Below are 18,187 nucleotides of genomic sequence, written 5' to 3'. Positions count from 1 at the left end.
TCAAAGGTTTGACATGGCTTGTCTTATAGTTTTAGTTTCTTGTATTGATACTGTTGCATGTGATGAATAGTAAACCCATTATTTTATGACTTATCTTCAAAAATGTTTTAATTGGATATAATTTTAATGTTGATTGATTAATTCCACAAAGAATGAAAAATGAAAGTCAGTATTCATCATATTAGCCAGGAAAATTAATTGAAGTTACTGGCCTTTTAATAACGTTTACATTTGTTTAGTGAATGCATCATTGAGTTTTGTCAGAGTTTATAAAGAAAAGGTGTTCCCAGCCTCCATTGTGCGTTTGTAAATAATGGTTTGTGTCGAGAAGCTGAGATGCATGTAAAAGGCATTTAGGTAAAGCATTATGCTGAAGTGTTTCTGGATCATTAGCTTCATAAAGATCAGGCAATAAGGACTGCTCATTACCAGATCAAACTAGCCATCACAAAATAGTCTCTCACCTGGTCATCCGGGCAGTCTCACCATGGTAACCAGGAACTCAGTGATTTGGAAACTTGTTATGATGTGTTTTTGATTTTCTATTGATAAAGAGTCCTCGGGAAATACATGGTTTTGTTTCCTTATGTTCAACTTGTTGGAGTTGAAATTTTTGGTAGTCATATAAGGAGAGGATTGGCTATCGTTATTTAGAAGAATTTATTCATAGCTGTGTACAGTTTATGATGTTAAATTGAAAAATATTCTCCATCTCGTTTCTAAACTTATGAATTTACTGGAATTGTAGCTAAAAATTTTCCCCTGCATCATAAATATTACTATAGAAGTGTGTGCCTTTTTGAGTGGTTCTGAATATTTTCTTTTTCTGTAATGATGAGATTTCAAATGTTGATCGCTTCACTTAAAAGCAAAGTTTGTTTAAGAAATTTGTGTGCCAACATTTGGCAGTGGGAACCACTTGTGAAGGTTAACAAAACAGTAGCTTGGTACTCAGTCAAATTTCCTTGGCCACATTGTCAATGTAAGTGTAAACATTTGTCTTCAAACATTTGGGAGGAAGTTGGAACTTTTAAAAAAAATTAGAGAAATAACGTAACAGAGAAACAGATGCAGCATGTGCACATGTCGAGGAAGTTTCACATAGACAGCAGGTATGTTGTGTGATAGCTTGATGCTCCTTCTCTTGAAGTTTTGTGAACTTTCAGTGCTTCGAAAAGATTTGACAGAAGGCTGTAATGTACTGTGAAGACACATACCAGCTAAAATGGCCAAGAAAGATAAAAAAAAAAAGTTAACGTTTCTGTCTTTTGACTGTGTGGGAAAATGAGATATGTGTAAAACTTGTCCAGTATTTTCGCCAGAAATTTGTAGAGATACTCTACAACTGTATAAATTTCTTTAGAATACAATATTCTATAGCACAATATAAAAACTTCCTGTGTCCACCATACTGTACCTAAGACCTTTTCTAATTATAAACCAGTTCTAAAGTATTCAAATTTACATTTTTAAAGAAAACCTTTTACTTGTGTAGATTATTGTTATTATTATTTTTATTTTGATAGGGTCATGATTTCAGATTTCTTTCCAAAACTTTTCCATTTTTGTTTTGGATTAGTTTTACCCAAAAGTAAGTGTTGGGTTTGGAGTGGGTCTGGAGGGGGCTGTTGCTGGGCAATTGACGCCTGCTGTCCACAGGCAGGAGAAGGTGGGCCTGTCAAGGCCAGCATGCCAGCACACACACAGACCCCTCCTCAGTGAGGGAGTCGCCTGTGCCTGCCCCTCTGACTTGTGTGTTTCTGAACTGTAATCATGGGCTTGGCACACGACCAACTGTCTACAGGAAGCTTCCAGCACACATAGAGATAGATAACTGTTTATATGGCTTCTCCATCTTTGTCACGGTGACTGGGGAAGCGGCAGAAATCTACACTCCCCAATACCATGGCTGCCCCATCAAGCAGAGAGCTGTAAATATTGGTGTAGAACTCACTGTTTGTACAGTGAAGATATAATTATTATGCCGGAATGACATATCATAGGGTCTTAATCAATATTTGTCATTGGCCTAATGTCACAAAATAACATGTTGTAACACTTTATCCTCGCTGTGTCCTCCGTCTCCCGGCCGTCTCCCAGCCCCGTGTCTATAATTGAGTGTGTATAGGGTTCCCTAAATAGTCGCGCTCTGTCAAAGTCCATTCCCTCTAGAATCTTACATTGATTTGTCCGCATCGATTTCAATAGGCGCGTTCGTCCTACCCGATCCGTGGGACGACGACACCAGCCTGGGTTTGTATCCCTCTTACATTGTCCTTCAGCAGAAACCCACCATGACAAACATTGATATCTCCTATTGAACATGTTAAGACTTAGAGTCAACAACGTTACCAGGTCATCAGCGACTGATTGTCATGTTCCAGACATGATTAAACGATCACTAGCTTTCCGGAATAACTCTTTATTAATGGTTTGTAAATTATAAAAGCACTGTGACACTTTAGAATGAAGAGCACTTTCAATTTTCACTGACAAGGAAATAAACAATGGTAATACAAAAATATTGCAATGTTCAAGATGATAACAGTTTACCCAGCAGATGAGGAAGTCTGGTGATCAGAAGGCAAAAGTGGAAGAAAAAAGGGATTTGTTTGATATTTGATGGGAGGGAGGGATCATTGCATTCATCAGTAGAGAGGGAGCAATCACTGTATCCATCACGTCCCCATAAAGTTTTATCAGAGACTGTTAAGTGTGTAATTACTTGGAAAGAAGATAGGCAGATTGGCAGTTAATGAGAGAATGATAGATGGTTGAGTCGTGTGGCTTGTCAGGGCTACCTTAGACAATTGTAACAGGTGTACCTACTCTACTATTGTGACAGCAACCCCCTCCCTCCTCTACAGCTATCTACTCACTGCTTCAGCAGAGAGAATTGAAAAGTCATAAAACGGAACAAGCGATGTACTCACAACCCACAGGACTGCTATAACAGCACAGTCGATAAGCTTATAATGGGGTAATTGAGTTTGAAGGAGCCATTCCATTTGATTAACTTCATTTTTTGAAATTCATCAAATTAAAAAGTTGTAAAATGCTAAGTATTGTGAAGAACAGGACATACTTCGGAATGTGTATCCTGTGTCGATGGTTTCTGTTTTCATTGTGTGTAAAAGATTTTATTAGGAAACATCAGTATACTTGTAAACCTGCAACATGGAATTAATATCTCCTTCTAAAGAGTACTTTTCCATTTGCTTTTTGATATTGATAATTACCAACAAGAAGTTTTGTTTTAGTTTCTAATAACTGAGTTATATGGAATATAATATTCTATTTATCAAATACTCAGGCATTTTATTGTAATTGGAAATATTAAGAATAATATTGGGATGCTTTCACCTTTGTTATGAGTATTTGATTCTACCCCAACTAAATCTTTTTTCAAAGTTTTATCGTTGTTGAATAACAGTCAGTGTGATATTCTTTGGTAATGGACTTTTGTATTATAGGTGTAAATGCTTGACCATTACATTCCTTGACCAGAGATGTTTATTTCTAGTACTGTTATGCATTAGGCCCAGTGTTTGACATATGTGGATGTGATTGTTGACATTGAGGTGATGGACTGGTATCCTGGGGCGACATCTGTTGTGGAGCCAAGACAAAGAAATGGGAGGGTCCAAGTAATATCTGGTCAGAGACCTCTCACAAAATATTTATATGTTATTGAAGAGTGTTGGAGATGAGGCTGAGGGACAGGGTAAATATGCTGTAGGGATAATCAGATAAGTCGGGAATGTCGGCCAAGATAATCTATCTGTTACCCCTAGTGCATCACCATCTTCTCACAGCAGGCCTGTCCTTCTCATGTAACTCCTGACTGTCTTGTGATCCCCCGTCTCTGGCTACATCCCTGGCTTCATCCCCCTACGCTCTCACCTTTGACAGCAGCTGAAGCAGGATGTCAGCAGTCTTGGTACAGCTGGCTATCGGTGTGTACATCAGGAGGTTCAGGTGGGGGGACCCTGCCGGCACACACTAGTGGCACCATAGTTTGTAGTAAAGACTACCTTATGTTTAGTAACAAGTCAATCTAGATTGGTTTTACTTGTTCACCCCGCCATATCAAAGCAGTATATAGACACTATATACCTACTCATCTGAAGTTGGGCTGAATCTTAAACAGAACCTGAGTTACAACAATCCCTAGACCATTTATCTGAGTGAAACCTGAGCTTCCATGATATATAGGCAGGACATTATGGTTTTGAGGAGACAATTAATTTATATGCCCCATTAAACTTTCACATCATTATGGTAATTTCTAGAATGCAGTGTACAGTATAATTTTATATTTAGACATAGAACAGATTCTTACACAACATTTGAGCAAATCTTAATGAAAATAAATCTGAGATAACTAAAATATGTCGTTTTCCCCTTTATCAGCCCTGCTCAGCACTGTCATACTTCTTGAGTGTGGCAAAGTTATAAGAAGGAAGGGGATCAGCTTGGGGGACTATGGTTTAACTTTTACATTCTACAGTGAACAAAGCAACATCATCTTTCTGAAACCTTGACTAGGCCACCCTTAAGATATTTTCTGTTTGGCATTGACTGACCCATACATGGAGAACTTGGGTCGGTAGATAAGGAAAATATTTCATATTTTGCTAAAAGAGAAATAAAAATAGTGACACTGGAAGATCTCAGAGTGAAGACCTAAGATTCAGAAACAACATTCACATTAAAAAAATTGGATGCACCATTTATCTTATTACAGTGAGAGAGAAGGATATATATTTGTGGTCAGTAAGTCAATGCCAAACAAAAGTATCTTAATTTAGACTTAGGAACCAATAAAGACTATCCCTACTTCCATTAAATTCCACCCAACACACAAACCCACTTCCTAAAATCAGCTTGGAACTAAAAAAAATAGCAGACTCACAATGGTCTGACATCACTAAAGCTATCCATTGCTTTGAACAGAAAAGTTTGGAGACAGAATGGGACAGCTGGGAGCTGTTTTAAGTCTGACGTATCACAATCCCTACATCTGGTCTCACTAGGGAACCTACTGCCAGCATGTGCACTGTCATGGCAACAAGGTCCACTACCCATGGGTCTGTCAGGCTGACCATATATGGTTACGCAGGATACCTTCTCCCCAAGGAATTCCCTGCCATTGGGCTGTCATCAATTGATGTGTGTGACTGCCTGCTTGTGTATGTGTGTTTAGTAGATTATACTTCTTGTTCTCAAAGATAATATTATCACCTTAAGGATACCCATCATCGAAAAAGTGCTCAGATCCTCTATGGGACCCCCTCCCATCATTTTTATCCCCTCTTCCCCTCAAGGGACTTGAGGTGGTGCACTGAAGACCAGATAATTAGATTTTGTGACTTCAGCCAGAACTGAGTTTAGTGGATGTCACTGGCCAAATGCCTGAGCATCGTTTAGGCACAGTCTTTTTATCCTAACGAGTTTGTACCATAAAGACAGTTTTAAAAGGTCTAGAAATCATCTGATTATGTCAAACTTTTTCTCAGGATGCATCATTTTTTGAGGGTCCACAAATCATCTAATTATGCCAAAGTCTATCCCTAACTACTTTACCATTTCCGCCTGGCAGCCACTGCGGTGAGAAAGGCAATTTCTCCCACAAGCTTTTCTTGTGTGTTCGTAAAAGAACATGCATGCCCAATTTTGATATCACTATCAGTTAATGAGAAGCAATCATATGACATCTAATTAGCATTGAAGGTTTTTGTGTGGGAAGCTCATTCATAAACACTCTTTACAGCCATCCAAAATTCTCACACTTTTCATTCACTGATTTTGTCCTTTATTTCCCCTACCCCTTGATGGTAGCAGGAAACATTATTTACCCTGATAATTGCCCCACACGACAGACATCCTCACACACCCACAGAATAGACAGAAACTTGTCACTTTGTTATACACTTAACCATCAAAGCAAACTCACAGTCTCAACATCATTGCCAAATTTGTGTAAGGTTTGTCCTCTGGCATATATTCCTAAGGAGAGCTCAACAAACATCTGTAAGAACACTAGGAGTTAAATACATGTAAGGAACTCTTATTGGTGCCTCAATTGTCTTGTAATACCCAATTGATGTTCTCCTCTGTCACTTGTAAAATCGTTCTAATTTTTCACTTTATTCAGTATATTCTGCTAGTTATTGTTTTATTAGTCCTATTTATATTTTTTGTTTACTTCTGATTTCATGAAACTACAAAAAGAAACATAATGTACTCCGCCTGTCTCTTAATGTCACATCAACATTTTTTTAAAGTAATGCAATTTTTTCTGCAGATTTAATCATAATTATAAAAGGAAATGAAAACCAGTTTATAACGATTTATTTGATCAATCTCTCATGTAAAAATCAGTGATTAAGTATTTCATACGATTCAATTTTACAAACATTTTGCATTCGAAAAGTGAACATGTATATTTTTCATAGGGTGATAGGATGGCTGTTGATACGATTTTAAGAATTACATTTTACAAAGATAGAAACATTTGTTAAGGTAAGAAATTTCCTATTGATTATTGTGTTATTGCTGTTTTACTATTTGAAAAACAACCAAGAAATAACTTTTTTTACTGGTGTAAAATCCCAGATGTGATATTTTTTAGAGTTCACATTCGTACACTTTATTTCTTTTAATGCTAAAATGCTGATGTTTTTCTGTGTCTACAGAGAGAGAACAGTAGAGATATATAAAACTGGATAGATGTTTGATAGATTGAGTGTTGTCTGTTTACTTTATTTCACCTCCTTCATGGTACAGAGGTGTAAGAAGTCTCACAAGAGCAATTTAGAAATTTGTCTCGTTCAACAAGTAAGGGAGACACTGATGATGAAAGCCTCTCTGTAAATCGGGACCATTTTAGTCAGCAATCAACAGTGAAGCGCCACAGTGCCACCGCATCTCGGTGCCAAATACTATTTCTTACTTGTCAGGCTAAAAACATTGATGGTATATGTTTTGTGTACGTGGAGTCTCGTGAGTCTGTCTTGAGATACTAACGTCAGAGATCACAGCTGATACCCTGACAGTGCTGATGGGTAGGAAAGACATCCTACCCTTAGGACAGTCTTGCTGCCTTGGCAACTCTTTCTGCAATTTACCCCCATTTCAAAGATTATGTGTCTCCAAGATGAAGATCAAGGCTTGGTAGGTTTGACAAAGAGCTTGTGTCAGGGGAGACCATTGACCGTGGTAGTTGTGGTAGGGATGATGCGTCTTTGCAATACGATAAGACTCTGATGGAATACACATCTGTTACGTGTTATTGTCATGCAAGCCCATCACAGTAGAGAGCCAATCCAATAGAGGAATATTGATGACAATCTGGGGGACACAGTAACAGAATAACCACATAAGACACAAATAAGTCTTCATCGCCGTGGTGACACATTTGTGTCCTATCACGCAGCACGCGGTCCAGGTCACACGAGATGAGTGCGTCCCTGTACTGAAACACATCACCAAATTACAGACCGATAGCTTGGATGCACAAGAACAGATCACCAAATTATCGTTGACAAGTAGTGCCGCACATGTAGTACACATTACACACCTCTAATGACGTTCACAAGGGCTTCCTTTTTAATTTGTTCTGCCGCTAATAAATGGCAGGATGTCCCACAGAATTCTCATCAACTTTGGCGACACGCTATCTGATGAAGTAGACTGTCCACCTTCGAAGAACTCTAACACTGGCTTTGTGTTACAGAAATATACCTTGTGTTTAGACTACAGGTTCATGTAAGAAACAAGTGGTTCTTATTAGAGACAACTGGTTCATATCAGAGACTACTGGTTCATGTTAGATATTACTGGTTCATGTTAGATATTACTGGTTCATATCAGAGACTACTGGTTCATATCAGAGACTACTGGTTCATGTTAGATATTACTGGTTCATATCAGAGACTACTGGTTCATATCAGAGACTACTGGTTCATATCAGAGACTACTGGTTCATATCAGAGACTACTGGTTCATATCAGAGACTACTGGTTCATGTTAGATATTACTGGTTCATATCAGAGACTACTGGTTCATGTTAGAGACTACTGGTTCATGTTAGATATTACTGGTTCATATCAGAGACTACTGGTTCATGTTAGATATTACTGGTTCATATCAGAGACTACTGGTTCATATCAGAGACTACTGGTTCATATCAGAGACTACTGGTTCATGTTAGATATTACTGGTTCATATCAGAGACTACTGGTTCATATCAGAGACTACTGGTTCATATCAGAGACTACTGGTTCATTTCAGAGACTACTCGTTCATATCAGAGACTACTGGTTCATGTTAGAGACTACTGGTTCATATCAGAGACTACTGGTTCATATCAGAGACTACTGGTTCATGTCAGAGACTACTGGTTCATGTTAGAGACTACTGGTTCTACTGGTTCATATCAGAGACTACTGGTTCATGTTAGATATTACTGGTTCATATCAGAGACTACTGGTTCATATCAGAGACTACTGGTTCATATCAGAGACTACTGGTTCATGTCAGAGACTACTGGTTCATGTTAGAGACTACTGGTTCATGTTAGAGACTACTGGTTCATGTTAGAGACTACTGGTTCATATCAGAGACTACTGGTTCATATCAGAGACTACTGGTTCATATCAGAGACTACTGGTTCAGAGACTACTGGTTCATATCAGAGACTACTGGTTCATGTCATAGACTACCGCTTTGTGTTGGAGACTGTTTTGTCACAATGTATTTACTCACATAATACATACTTCTGATTTATTAATATTGTACACAATGACACTGACAACTTAAAACAGGAGAAACAAAGCTTTTCTGTGATGTACTCTAGGCATCAGAAAACTTTTGTAATTTCTCTTAATCTCAGACTAATTATACAATACCACTCTGATTTCTCACTCTGGTAATCCAGCTAATAGCCAATAAATTAATTACAGCATTTCACTCTGATTTCTCATTTTACATCCAGAAACATAGGTTGGGGGTTCATTGCAATACATAGAACTGAAACTATGGTTTGGAATATAAGACACTTAATTACTGCTCAATGTAAATCATCAGATATTGAATTTGGTGACTATTGTAGGTAGCCAGTCACAGAGCAGGGCTCACAGATTTAGTAGATTTATGGTAAAGCTAAATGACAAGGTAGGATCAAAGCACTTGTTGTTTGTCAGTCAACAAGAGTGTCTGTTCCAGCATTTGATGAGCTGTCCCATACTCTTAGTGGAATTGCTTTGTTTGTACAAGATGGTGGGACTGATGTGTCACCATGGCGACTGAAGTCTGGGAAACATCAAAATGACAGCCATCTTCATAAGAGGTCACATGATATACCTACTGTGAGATCCCATGTCTGTTGCCATGACTGTCACAGCCAAAATAATACTCCTCATCATGTATCAGGTTGGTTAGCACTGAGGAAACTTACCCGACTGTCATGGAGGAAATTATCATTCTCACAAATACAGTCACACATGTCTGTCTCCCAGAGGTTCTGTCTGTAAGAACAGGCTTCTCAGGACAGTCTCCAAGACAGCAATATATATAGGTTTGCACTTAGAATTAGATCAGGTGATTCTCCACCAGAAAATTATGTCCTGGCAAAAACATATGTATCAAATGCCAGGTTACAGAGAAAATTTGTCCCGACTTTTGATTAGGAAAAAAAAGGAATAGTACTGTCTCCCAGAACAGTGATTGATGAAAAGTGTAGTTGTAGAGAAATAGGACTGATACAGAGACACATGTAGAAGAGTGAAATTACAGAGGAGAGCAACATGACTACCACACATTGACAGCCATCCAATTAGGACCAACTTCTAGTGTTTATATAGGTCTATATTGTTCATGTCTTCTGTATCTGTTGTTACTTTACTAGATTCTGTGTCCCCAAAACGTCTTCTTAACCATTAGTCCCTATTCCAAACTAACCAGATCACTAAATTGTCTCTTGTGTATCACTTCAAAATCTGTGATCCATTCTTCTTCCTTGCACTGTATCCTCCACTCGCTCTGTCTTTTTCTTCATCAAAAGTCACTTTCTTCCACACTTCTTTCCATCCTTCTGTCTATCTCTAGTGAACTCTTCTCAATTTCTAAAACAATACCATCTTACTCTGTCAGCTTTGTTAAAAATTGTACATATTCCATCTGATTCACCGATATTTGAAGTTAAATATCTGTTAAACTTAAAAAAAAAAAAAGGGTAATGTTGAAAAACAAAACCTTTCATTTCACTTAAACAGAAGTGAGTGTTGTTGTCTGTACCAGTACTAAGCACAGTCACTTTTTGTCAATATAAAGCTGTTTTGGTGTGATTGCATTTTTTGGCATTCAATGATTTTTTGGAATCTTAACTGCTGTTACTAGCGATTTGAAGCCGTTGCTATGGTTACTGAGAAAACCACTGTGACAATGTCTCTGATTGAATTTGGCTTCTGAAGGCAATTTGATATTCGATCAAGGTCATTTGAGAGTTTATATTTTTTTCTGTGTGATGTTCTTAAAGTGCATGAGAAAGTGGAAAATCAATTTTGTTATAAAATTCTGAAAACAAATTTCTACATTATGAAATATACTTCAAAGTCTACACATTTCCATAATTTTGCACATTTTTTTCCCATTGAATGTGTTTGGTGTCATTCATGAATGAAATTGAGCTTGTATCAGTACCGATGATACTAGCAGTAGTAGTGCTACCATTTCATGTTTTCCAATCGATATAGTTACAATTCCATCAGGATGCCAACTTGTTTTTTTTTAGCCTCTGTGACAGTGCTCCTTGTAACAGGCATGGGGTGAAATAAGAACTGTCATGTGATACATTCATCATAGAGATATTGATTGTGTACTCGACCCTTCTCATCAATATATCATTGCAGGGCCTGCACGTACCAATGTCACACTTCCACAAAGTTTGGCAGGCAAACAAACTATTGATCCCAACTCAACCAGTTTGATTTTCAATTGAAATTATTTGAGTTGGATGTGACAACCAAGACCTCTGTTTCCTTGTGGTTTCTTGGGAACATTTTGTACTCATTATTGTGGTTGTCTGAAACCTTGATAACTCAGGTGAAGTAATCATGGAAAGATACATTAACATGTTTGACATGAAGGAGTGTAAAAAAACGCACACACAAAATCAATAAATCTATCAAACACATACGAACCCAGGATTTTACCTGTCACATGTACAAGCACTAGATTTTACCTAACACATATGCTATCAAGATTTTACCTGACACATGCACAAAATTTAACAAATATACAAATACAACAATATACACAGATAACAGGTTCACAACCCATACAGAAACTTTCTATCATGGAAAACAAGCAAAGCTATCTGTCTCTGCAGGAGAGTGGAGAAAGTTACTGGGGAAGTGTTTATAAATCTGTGTGTGTTCCTAACACCATCATTGACCATTGGTTTAACAGTTGCTACCATTAGATTGCTGCTTATATCATTTTAGTCTATTTTCTCAAATCTCAGTTAGAATCTCAAAATCATTTATATCAAAGTTTGCTTGCTTCCTTTAAGACTTTTTAACTGTAACACTAAGTTGGAAATCTTTGTTTGGTGAAGATACTATAATAAAACTAACAAGTCTTTGTTGGTGTGTGGTAAATTGAAGCCTGAAGTGATTTCACCCCTCCTCTCCTCCTCCTCCTCCTTCTCCTCCACAAACTCTGCTGCTACAGGTCTTCTGACAAACACATAAATTACACATCTACTGATGACTGGGTTAGTAAGAGAGTGACACAGGGACATGCACCACTACACAGTCTAAGACAGGGTTAAAGTGGTACAGAGGCAAAATTACATCTAGGGTAAGTGTGGGACGGGACACGACTGAACTCACATAGATATGCATGATATCAGTCTTTAACCTATTATGTTATGTACCGTAGTAGAATAGTGAGATGAAAAGTACTTATAACCAGAGGATTATCTTTAATTGAAATATACTTAATGTACACATTTAAACAGACATTTTTATTTCTTATACATGTGTTTTCCTTTATATCATCACATTAAGAATTTAAGTTTTCTTTGTTGTTAGATTAAATCTCATGATAAATAAATAAAACTAGGTGGTGTTTAGTACTAAGGATTTGTCTGATGTCAGCTTTAACACCTACTTACAGTTCTGGTCACCAGTTAGAGATATCTGTCACCAAGAGATTAAATTCTAGAATTTTGATTTAGAGATCATTGTCAATTTTTTCTATTCTCTTTACATTTCACTATTCAACCTTGGAAATGTGAAGAACAAAGGAAAAATAGAGTGCCTAATTGATGTCATTCACCGGAGTAATAAAAAATAATTTATAAAGTAATGCAATATTCAGCGATACTGCTTTACCTGGGGTTGTCTTGTGCCTGAGTCTTATGTCTACAGTCATTTATTAGTAATGGTGAGTGGGATTTAAACTGCTTTCTGGCATGCTTGATCAACAGTGACCAAAGGTAAGGCTGGCATTTGTCCCGTACTGCTGTCTACAGTTGCATGATCTGACCTCATACGAAGATCAATAATAGACAGATATCATGACACCAAAAGACTTCCCCTTTCATTTTATCAACACACCTGTGTGTGGAGGCTCTAATTGAAGAGATAAAGCTAATTAATGACTGCTCCCTAGGGACTTTTGATTTCTTTAGGGTCCTGTCAATACATCTGTCTCTTTTATGAGACATTGTGGGACAGAGAGACTGTCTCAGAAACCTTTGTTTATTTTCCAGGTATAAAAACACATGGATATGATCCATGTAATAAATCTTCCTATTTGATTTCAGTATTTCCTATTAACTTTTAGGTACATATTATATTGAAATAGGTGAATTTTACCTGAGTTATATCTGTGATTTCATTTATGTTTTTCAGCACTAGACAAGCTGGGTTATAGACATATATTCAATCTCGGGATGCAGGTGGAAGTGGTCCAGCCTAACATTGTCTTTGATATTGCCAGCCTGATGTTGTATGGAGCCCAGGCAACACCTATACGCCTCAAGATCCTCCTCGACCGCCTCTTCAGTGTTCTCCAACATGACGAGGTCTTACAGGTCCTTCAGGGTTTTGGCTGGAACTATGAGGACTATGCTCGTGGGTACATACTTCAGGTAAGTACTGCTGTGTGAACCTCAGGGGTTAAGGTGGGGTAGGGGTACACCTTGTGGTTGGGGGTACATAAGACAGGAGGGTTGTGTGTTGTGACCCAGTGGTTGGGGGTACATAAGACAGGAGGGTTGTGTGACCCAGTGGTGGGGATACATAAGACAGGAGGGTTGTGTGACCCAGTGGTGGGGGTACATAAGACAGGAGGGTTGTCTTACCCAGTGGTGGGGGTACATAAGACAGGAGGGTTGTGTTACCCAGTGGTGGGGGTACATAACACAGGAGGGTTGTGTGACCCAGTGGTGGGGGTACATAAGACAGGAGGGTTGTGTTACCCAGTGGTGGGGGTACATAAAAACAGGAGGGTTGTGTGACCCATTGGTGGGGTACATAAGACAGGACGGTTGTGTTACCCAGTGGTGGGGGTACATAAAAACAGGAGGGTTGTGTGACCCATTGGTGGGGGTACATAAGACAGGAGGGTTGTGTGACCCAGTGGTGGGGGTACATAAAAACAGGAGGGTTGTGTGACCCATTGGTGGGGGTACATAAGACAGGAGGGTTGTGTGACCCAGTAGTGGGGGTACATAAAAACAGGAGGGTTGTGTGACCCATTGGTGGGGGTACATAAGACAGGAGGGTTGTGTGACCCAGTAGTGGGGGTACATAAAAACAGGAGGGTTGTGTGACCCATTGGTGGGGTACATAAGACAGGAGGGTTGTGTTTCTGATCAGATTCAAGTAAAGTATCTATGATGTTGACCTTGAAATTAAGAAATTTGGATAAAATTTAAAGTAGTTCTCTTATTTCTTCTTATTTGGTTTAGTGAAACATTGTTTGTAAAACTTTTATCTCATGTATCGCTCAACAGAGCCACTAATTCACCGTGTTTCCCTTCCATTGGTATGGTGATAGAAACACCACACTGATTGGTTACTGTTAAATTGTCACCAGTCATAATCAGTGTTTCGAAGATTTCTGATAAATTTACTGGTAAAAATGTAATAGATAGTCAATATGTTAGTTATATTGTGTAGTCAGGAGAGGATGTATTTGTTAGAAGAGTTATCAATGATTACAAGCTACTCACAAAAATACGGGTGCAGATGGTTTCTATGAAAATGCAACGTATAAAATTGTTAGTTAAACAAGTGTTGAAATCTGGTAAAACATCAACACCAAACACTACCGGTGAATGTAGAGACTTTAATAAGAAATTGTAGTGGTTTTACAGGACATTACAACATTTTATTATGTTTAATGAAAATCATGCTGATATGGAATAAATCAAGGGGGATTACTCCTGGACCTGAAAAAGTGATACAGGTGCAGGGACTGTGTAGAGTTGGCTGTCCCACATTACAGGCACTCCCATTGGCAGCAGATTCCATCTCATTACTCGCTGCTGTAACACAAAGCTATTTTTGTGACGTCACAGTGATTTTAAAACAGATAAAATGGAATACGAAGAACAGTCCTTAGACTTTATATCAAACATCAAACAGAAGCACATGTTTAGAGAACAAATATCAAACCCATTTATTGTAACAATAATATATATTCAGACAATGAGAGTCGTCATCAAAAATTTTCCATCAATCATTAGTTGTATACAAGTGCAATGCAGGTGTTAGGATGGTATTTCTTTAAGATCTGAAACAGGTATGGAAAATATGTTCAGTATATCAGTTGATTGTCTTAGTTTGTCTAAACAGAAAATTTTTCATATGATATTTATAAATAATCTGTATCTTCATTGTAAGCTGGTGTGTACGTATCTTATAAGGTTTTGTTTCGTTTTTTCAGTAATAAAGTCAGTTAATGCCTTTTTACTGGTACTACCTTTAGTTTGACTATTAACAATGCGGAGTAGAGTAAAGGTTGGGGGAAGTACACAGTGACGACAGACATTCGAATAACATCACTGTTTCATGTCGAGATTACCAAGTGTTTACCTGCTCCGTAATCAAAACGCTATCCCAGAACATTTCTGGCACATGGATCGTCAGGATTTCTCCCATCACGCTGGGGTCCCTGCTGATGGGGAGTGACAAAATTAGGGGCTTTTAAAGTCCACACAAGACACAGATGCCATCAGTTGAGGGGGGATGCATGTTTCTTGTGTGTGTTGCTAATTTAAATAAATGGGGGATGTTAGGGGAAGAGACAGGAATGCGAGGGTCAAAAAGGAGTCAGAGTTTTTCAATTTTTGGGATAATATTTTCATTGCTTGTGTGTTTTCTATGTCAAAAGGTGTTGCTGTTTCTTGTGCCACTGTTTTGTAATTTTACAAATTCTCTCTGCAGAAATATTTAGTTGAAGCATTAAAACCACGGGCTTAATTTGTCAGTTTGTAATAGTGGAAATTGTTTATAGACCAAACAATACATCAGTTTTACATATGTAGTGACATTGTATTAAATTTTAAGAAACAGCTTGCTGAAATTCAATTTAAAAAAAAAACATCTTCCAAGTTAATTTACAAATTATTTATTATTAACATTAATGAAATTTCAGAAATTTTTCCCTCTGAACTGTAACAAGTGAAAGTGGATGCCACTGTGCTTGTGTTACCTGTGGGCTTTATTTTATCTCAGCATTGTCTTTTGACGAGTTGAGTGGCTTAAACACTATCTGGAATCTTGTTCTGATTGTTTGTTTTACACTAAAAATCACACTTACAAAAACCAATAAGAAATGTGATCTATGAAAGGACATGTGATAGAGGGGGTGCTCCCTTTAGCTACCTTGGAGATGTAGCTTCTTGGCAGATAATCAAGGCTTTTTGGAAATGATAAAATGAAATGTGTTCGCCTGAAATTGTCAAATGTGTTTTTGCTTTCCACTTATCTGAGGGGAGGTTTGCGTTAGGGTTTAATGTCGTAACATGATTTTCACATTAAAATGGATGGTATTGGTAGATGAAAGTGCACATGCGAGGCACGTGGCACTCAGCTCGTTGGAGCGACGTAGGTTATTTAATAGCGAGGTAGCTCCTTTCGCAATTATAACCATATGCAAATTGTAGGTAGAATCTGCAGAATTCTAAATTGTATAATTGGATAGGAAATAGATTGAAAATTTGGAACTGCAATGTTAGTTAACAGTTTAGGGAAGACATTGTTTCACAGTGGGCAAGCCGTGTTCTAGACGCTTTCACAAGTCATTAAGATTATGGCACCAAAGGCGAATTGGTTTGAGGCCTAATTAAAGGGATTCATATTCGTAGCTCCCAAAAGTCCTTTAATTATTTTCCACTGCTTCTTCTACCCATTGTTATGGAATCTATCCATATCTCACTATGGATGGAAAACCAGGGGGATCATTATGGAAAGCAAAAATGATTCTGAACTGAGAAAATTTTAATTATGCTGTAGATTTGAACTGCAAGAGTTATATTGAAGTAAATGAGAAAACCTACTCAGTACAGTTTCTGGTGTATACCTGGACACCTTAAATCATTAAAATAATTCAACCTTTAGAAGTTGACTGTGGCATCTGTTTCTCGATTTGAGGTCTGGGCGCGAATTCCATGGATACCGTCTGATGTAGGTGTTAAATGTCCTGTGGTGCAATTGTAATTATGGTCGTTTTTTTTTATCAATATCTAAATACTTTATCATTCAGGTTTCTTCCCCAGTCATCACTGCCATGTTATATCTGCTGGGATTTAGATTTTTCAGATACGAGAGTATTTATTGCAGTCCTTCACTCCTAGAATGTCAGTTCAAAGACCTTGTCCTGAAAAATACTTTGAACTGTTATAGATTGAAGAGTTCTGATAGGTATGATTTACACAAAGTCGTGTCTTCTTTCTTTTTAATATTATTTGCAAAATGTCTTTTGAAAGTTGGTAATATATGGATAAGATTTTTAGCAATATTTATAGAGAATGATTTATCACCCAAAAGGAATAATATATAGGTAGTCACAACTGCAAGCACGAATGGCATCTGCTTTTTGAAAATCCTGTCTGCCTTATCTGTGCATCTTTTTTCATCATTTTATCAATCTATTCTTTCCACATCTCTCTTGATTTCTCTGTTTCAGCCTCCTTGCCCCTGTATTTCAGTTCCAATCTTGTTATCTTTCCCCAATCTCTTACCTCAGCTCTGGTAATTGACTTCCAAACTACTGTCAAGTCTCCTTTCTGGTCCATTCTCCCAGCCCTCTCCAGTCATCTTCCCTTATACAGTTTCCTTTCTACTCGGGTCTCATCCTTTCTGCCCTCTTGAGTCCAAATCCCTTACACACTCTTCACCACTTTCCATCTCCTTTCTTTTCTGCCCTGCCCTCTCCATTCCTTTCCAGCCCCTTCCCTTCTGTCCTCCCCAACTCCTTCCTTCCCTCGCATCACCTCTCCAATTCTCTTCCCCAAAATATGCTACTTTATTGTCACAAATGTTTTCATATGGGTACCATTCTGAATAGGAATGTGGATCTGCTGTTAGAAGAGAATTACAGAAATATTTGTGGTATTAAAGAGACTGGTTAACGGTAGTGAGTGAGATTGAATAATGTCCAATAATTGGGGTTGTAGCCCTCATATAACACATTAGATAACGCCAGGGTAGACATCTTCCATTAGTAAAACAGGTGTAAGACATTACAAGTATTTTTGTATAACACTATAGCTTTGTTACAATGGTAATTATGTTGAATTGATACTGTAACATCATCTGACAGCTCCCAGGGGACTGGTCAGGGTCTAAGGGAAGCTTGGACAGGAATACTGACTCCCCTGGGGGCCATGCATCCTTGTTAGTGGTAGTTCTGCTTCAGTGTGAAGCTTGGCCTGTCCCCTGTCATGTTCCTTAGTGTAATTGTTTTACAAAGTCCAGAAAAGGAGCAAAAGGAGCAACAGTGACCATTATATCTCTAGACTGATGGGCCACTAGAGGGCACATTGTGGACGAGAGACTGCCACACATGATCGTCCAACTTCAGACACCATTTCTGTCTTTGCATAAGAAGACAGGTCCTGTCTGAGCTTGGTAGGGACATTCATAGAAAATGTTCAGATAGCTTT

The 18,187-nt window shown here is 38.1% G+C and overlaps 1 protein-coding gene across 2 annotated transcripts in view; it reads left to right on the top strand.

Annotated features, from left to right (window-relative positions):
• Positions 1-18,187, top strand: part of LOC132549017 (zinc finger protein basonuclin-2-like) — a 78,486-nt gene that overhangs the window by 45,215 nt on the left and 15,084 nt on the right. For both annotated transcript variants that reach the window (XM_060212929.1, XM_060212930.1), the window contains one exon: positions 12,924-13,162. In XM_060212929.1, coding sequence (XP_060068912.1) covers positions 12,924-13,162 — 239 coding nt within the window. The remainder of the gene's footprint in view (positions 1-12,923; positions 13,163-18,187) is intronic.

The sequence above is a fragment of the Ylistrum balloti genome, unplaced genomic scaffold, assembly GCF_031769215.1.
Source record: "Ylistrum balloti isolate Yb309-2 unplaced genomic scaffold, AGI_CSIRO_Ybal_v1 Utg370038, whole genome shotgun sequence".
Classification (NCBI taxonomy): domain Eukaryota; kingdom Metazoa; phylum Mollusca; class Bivalvia; order Pectinida; family Pectinidae; genus Ylistrum; species Ylistrum balloti.
The sequence above is the reverse complement of the archived record's forward strand: the minus strand, read 5'-3'. Positions and strand labels throughout refer to the sequence as shown.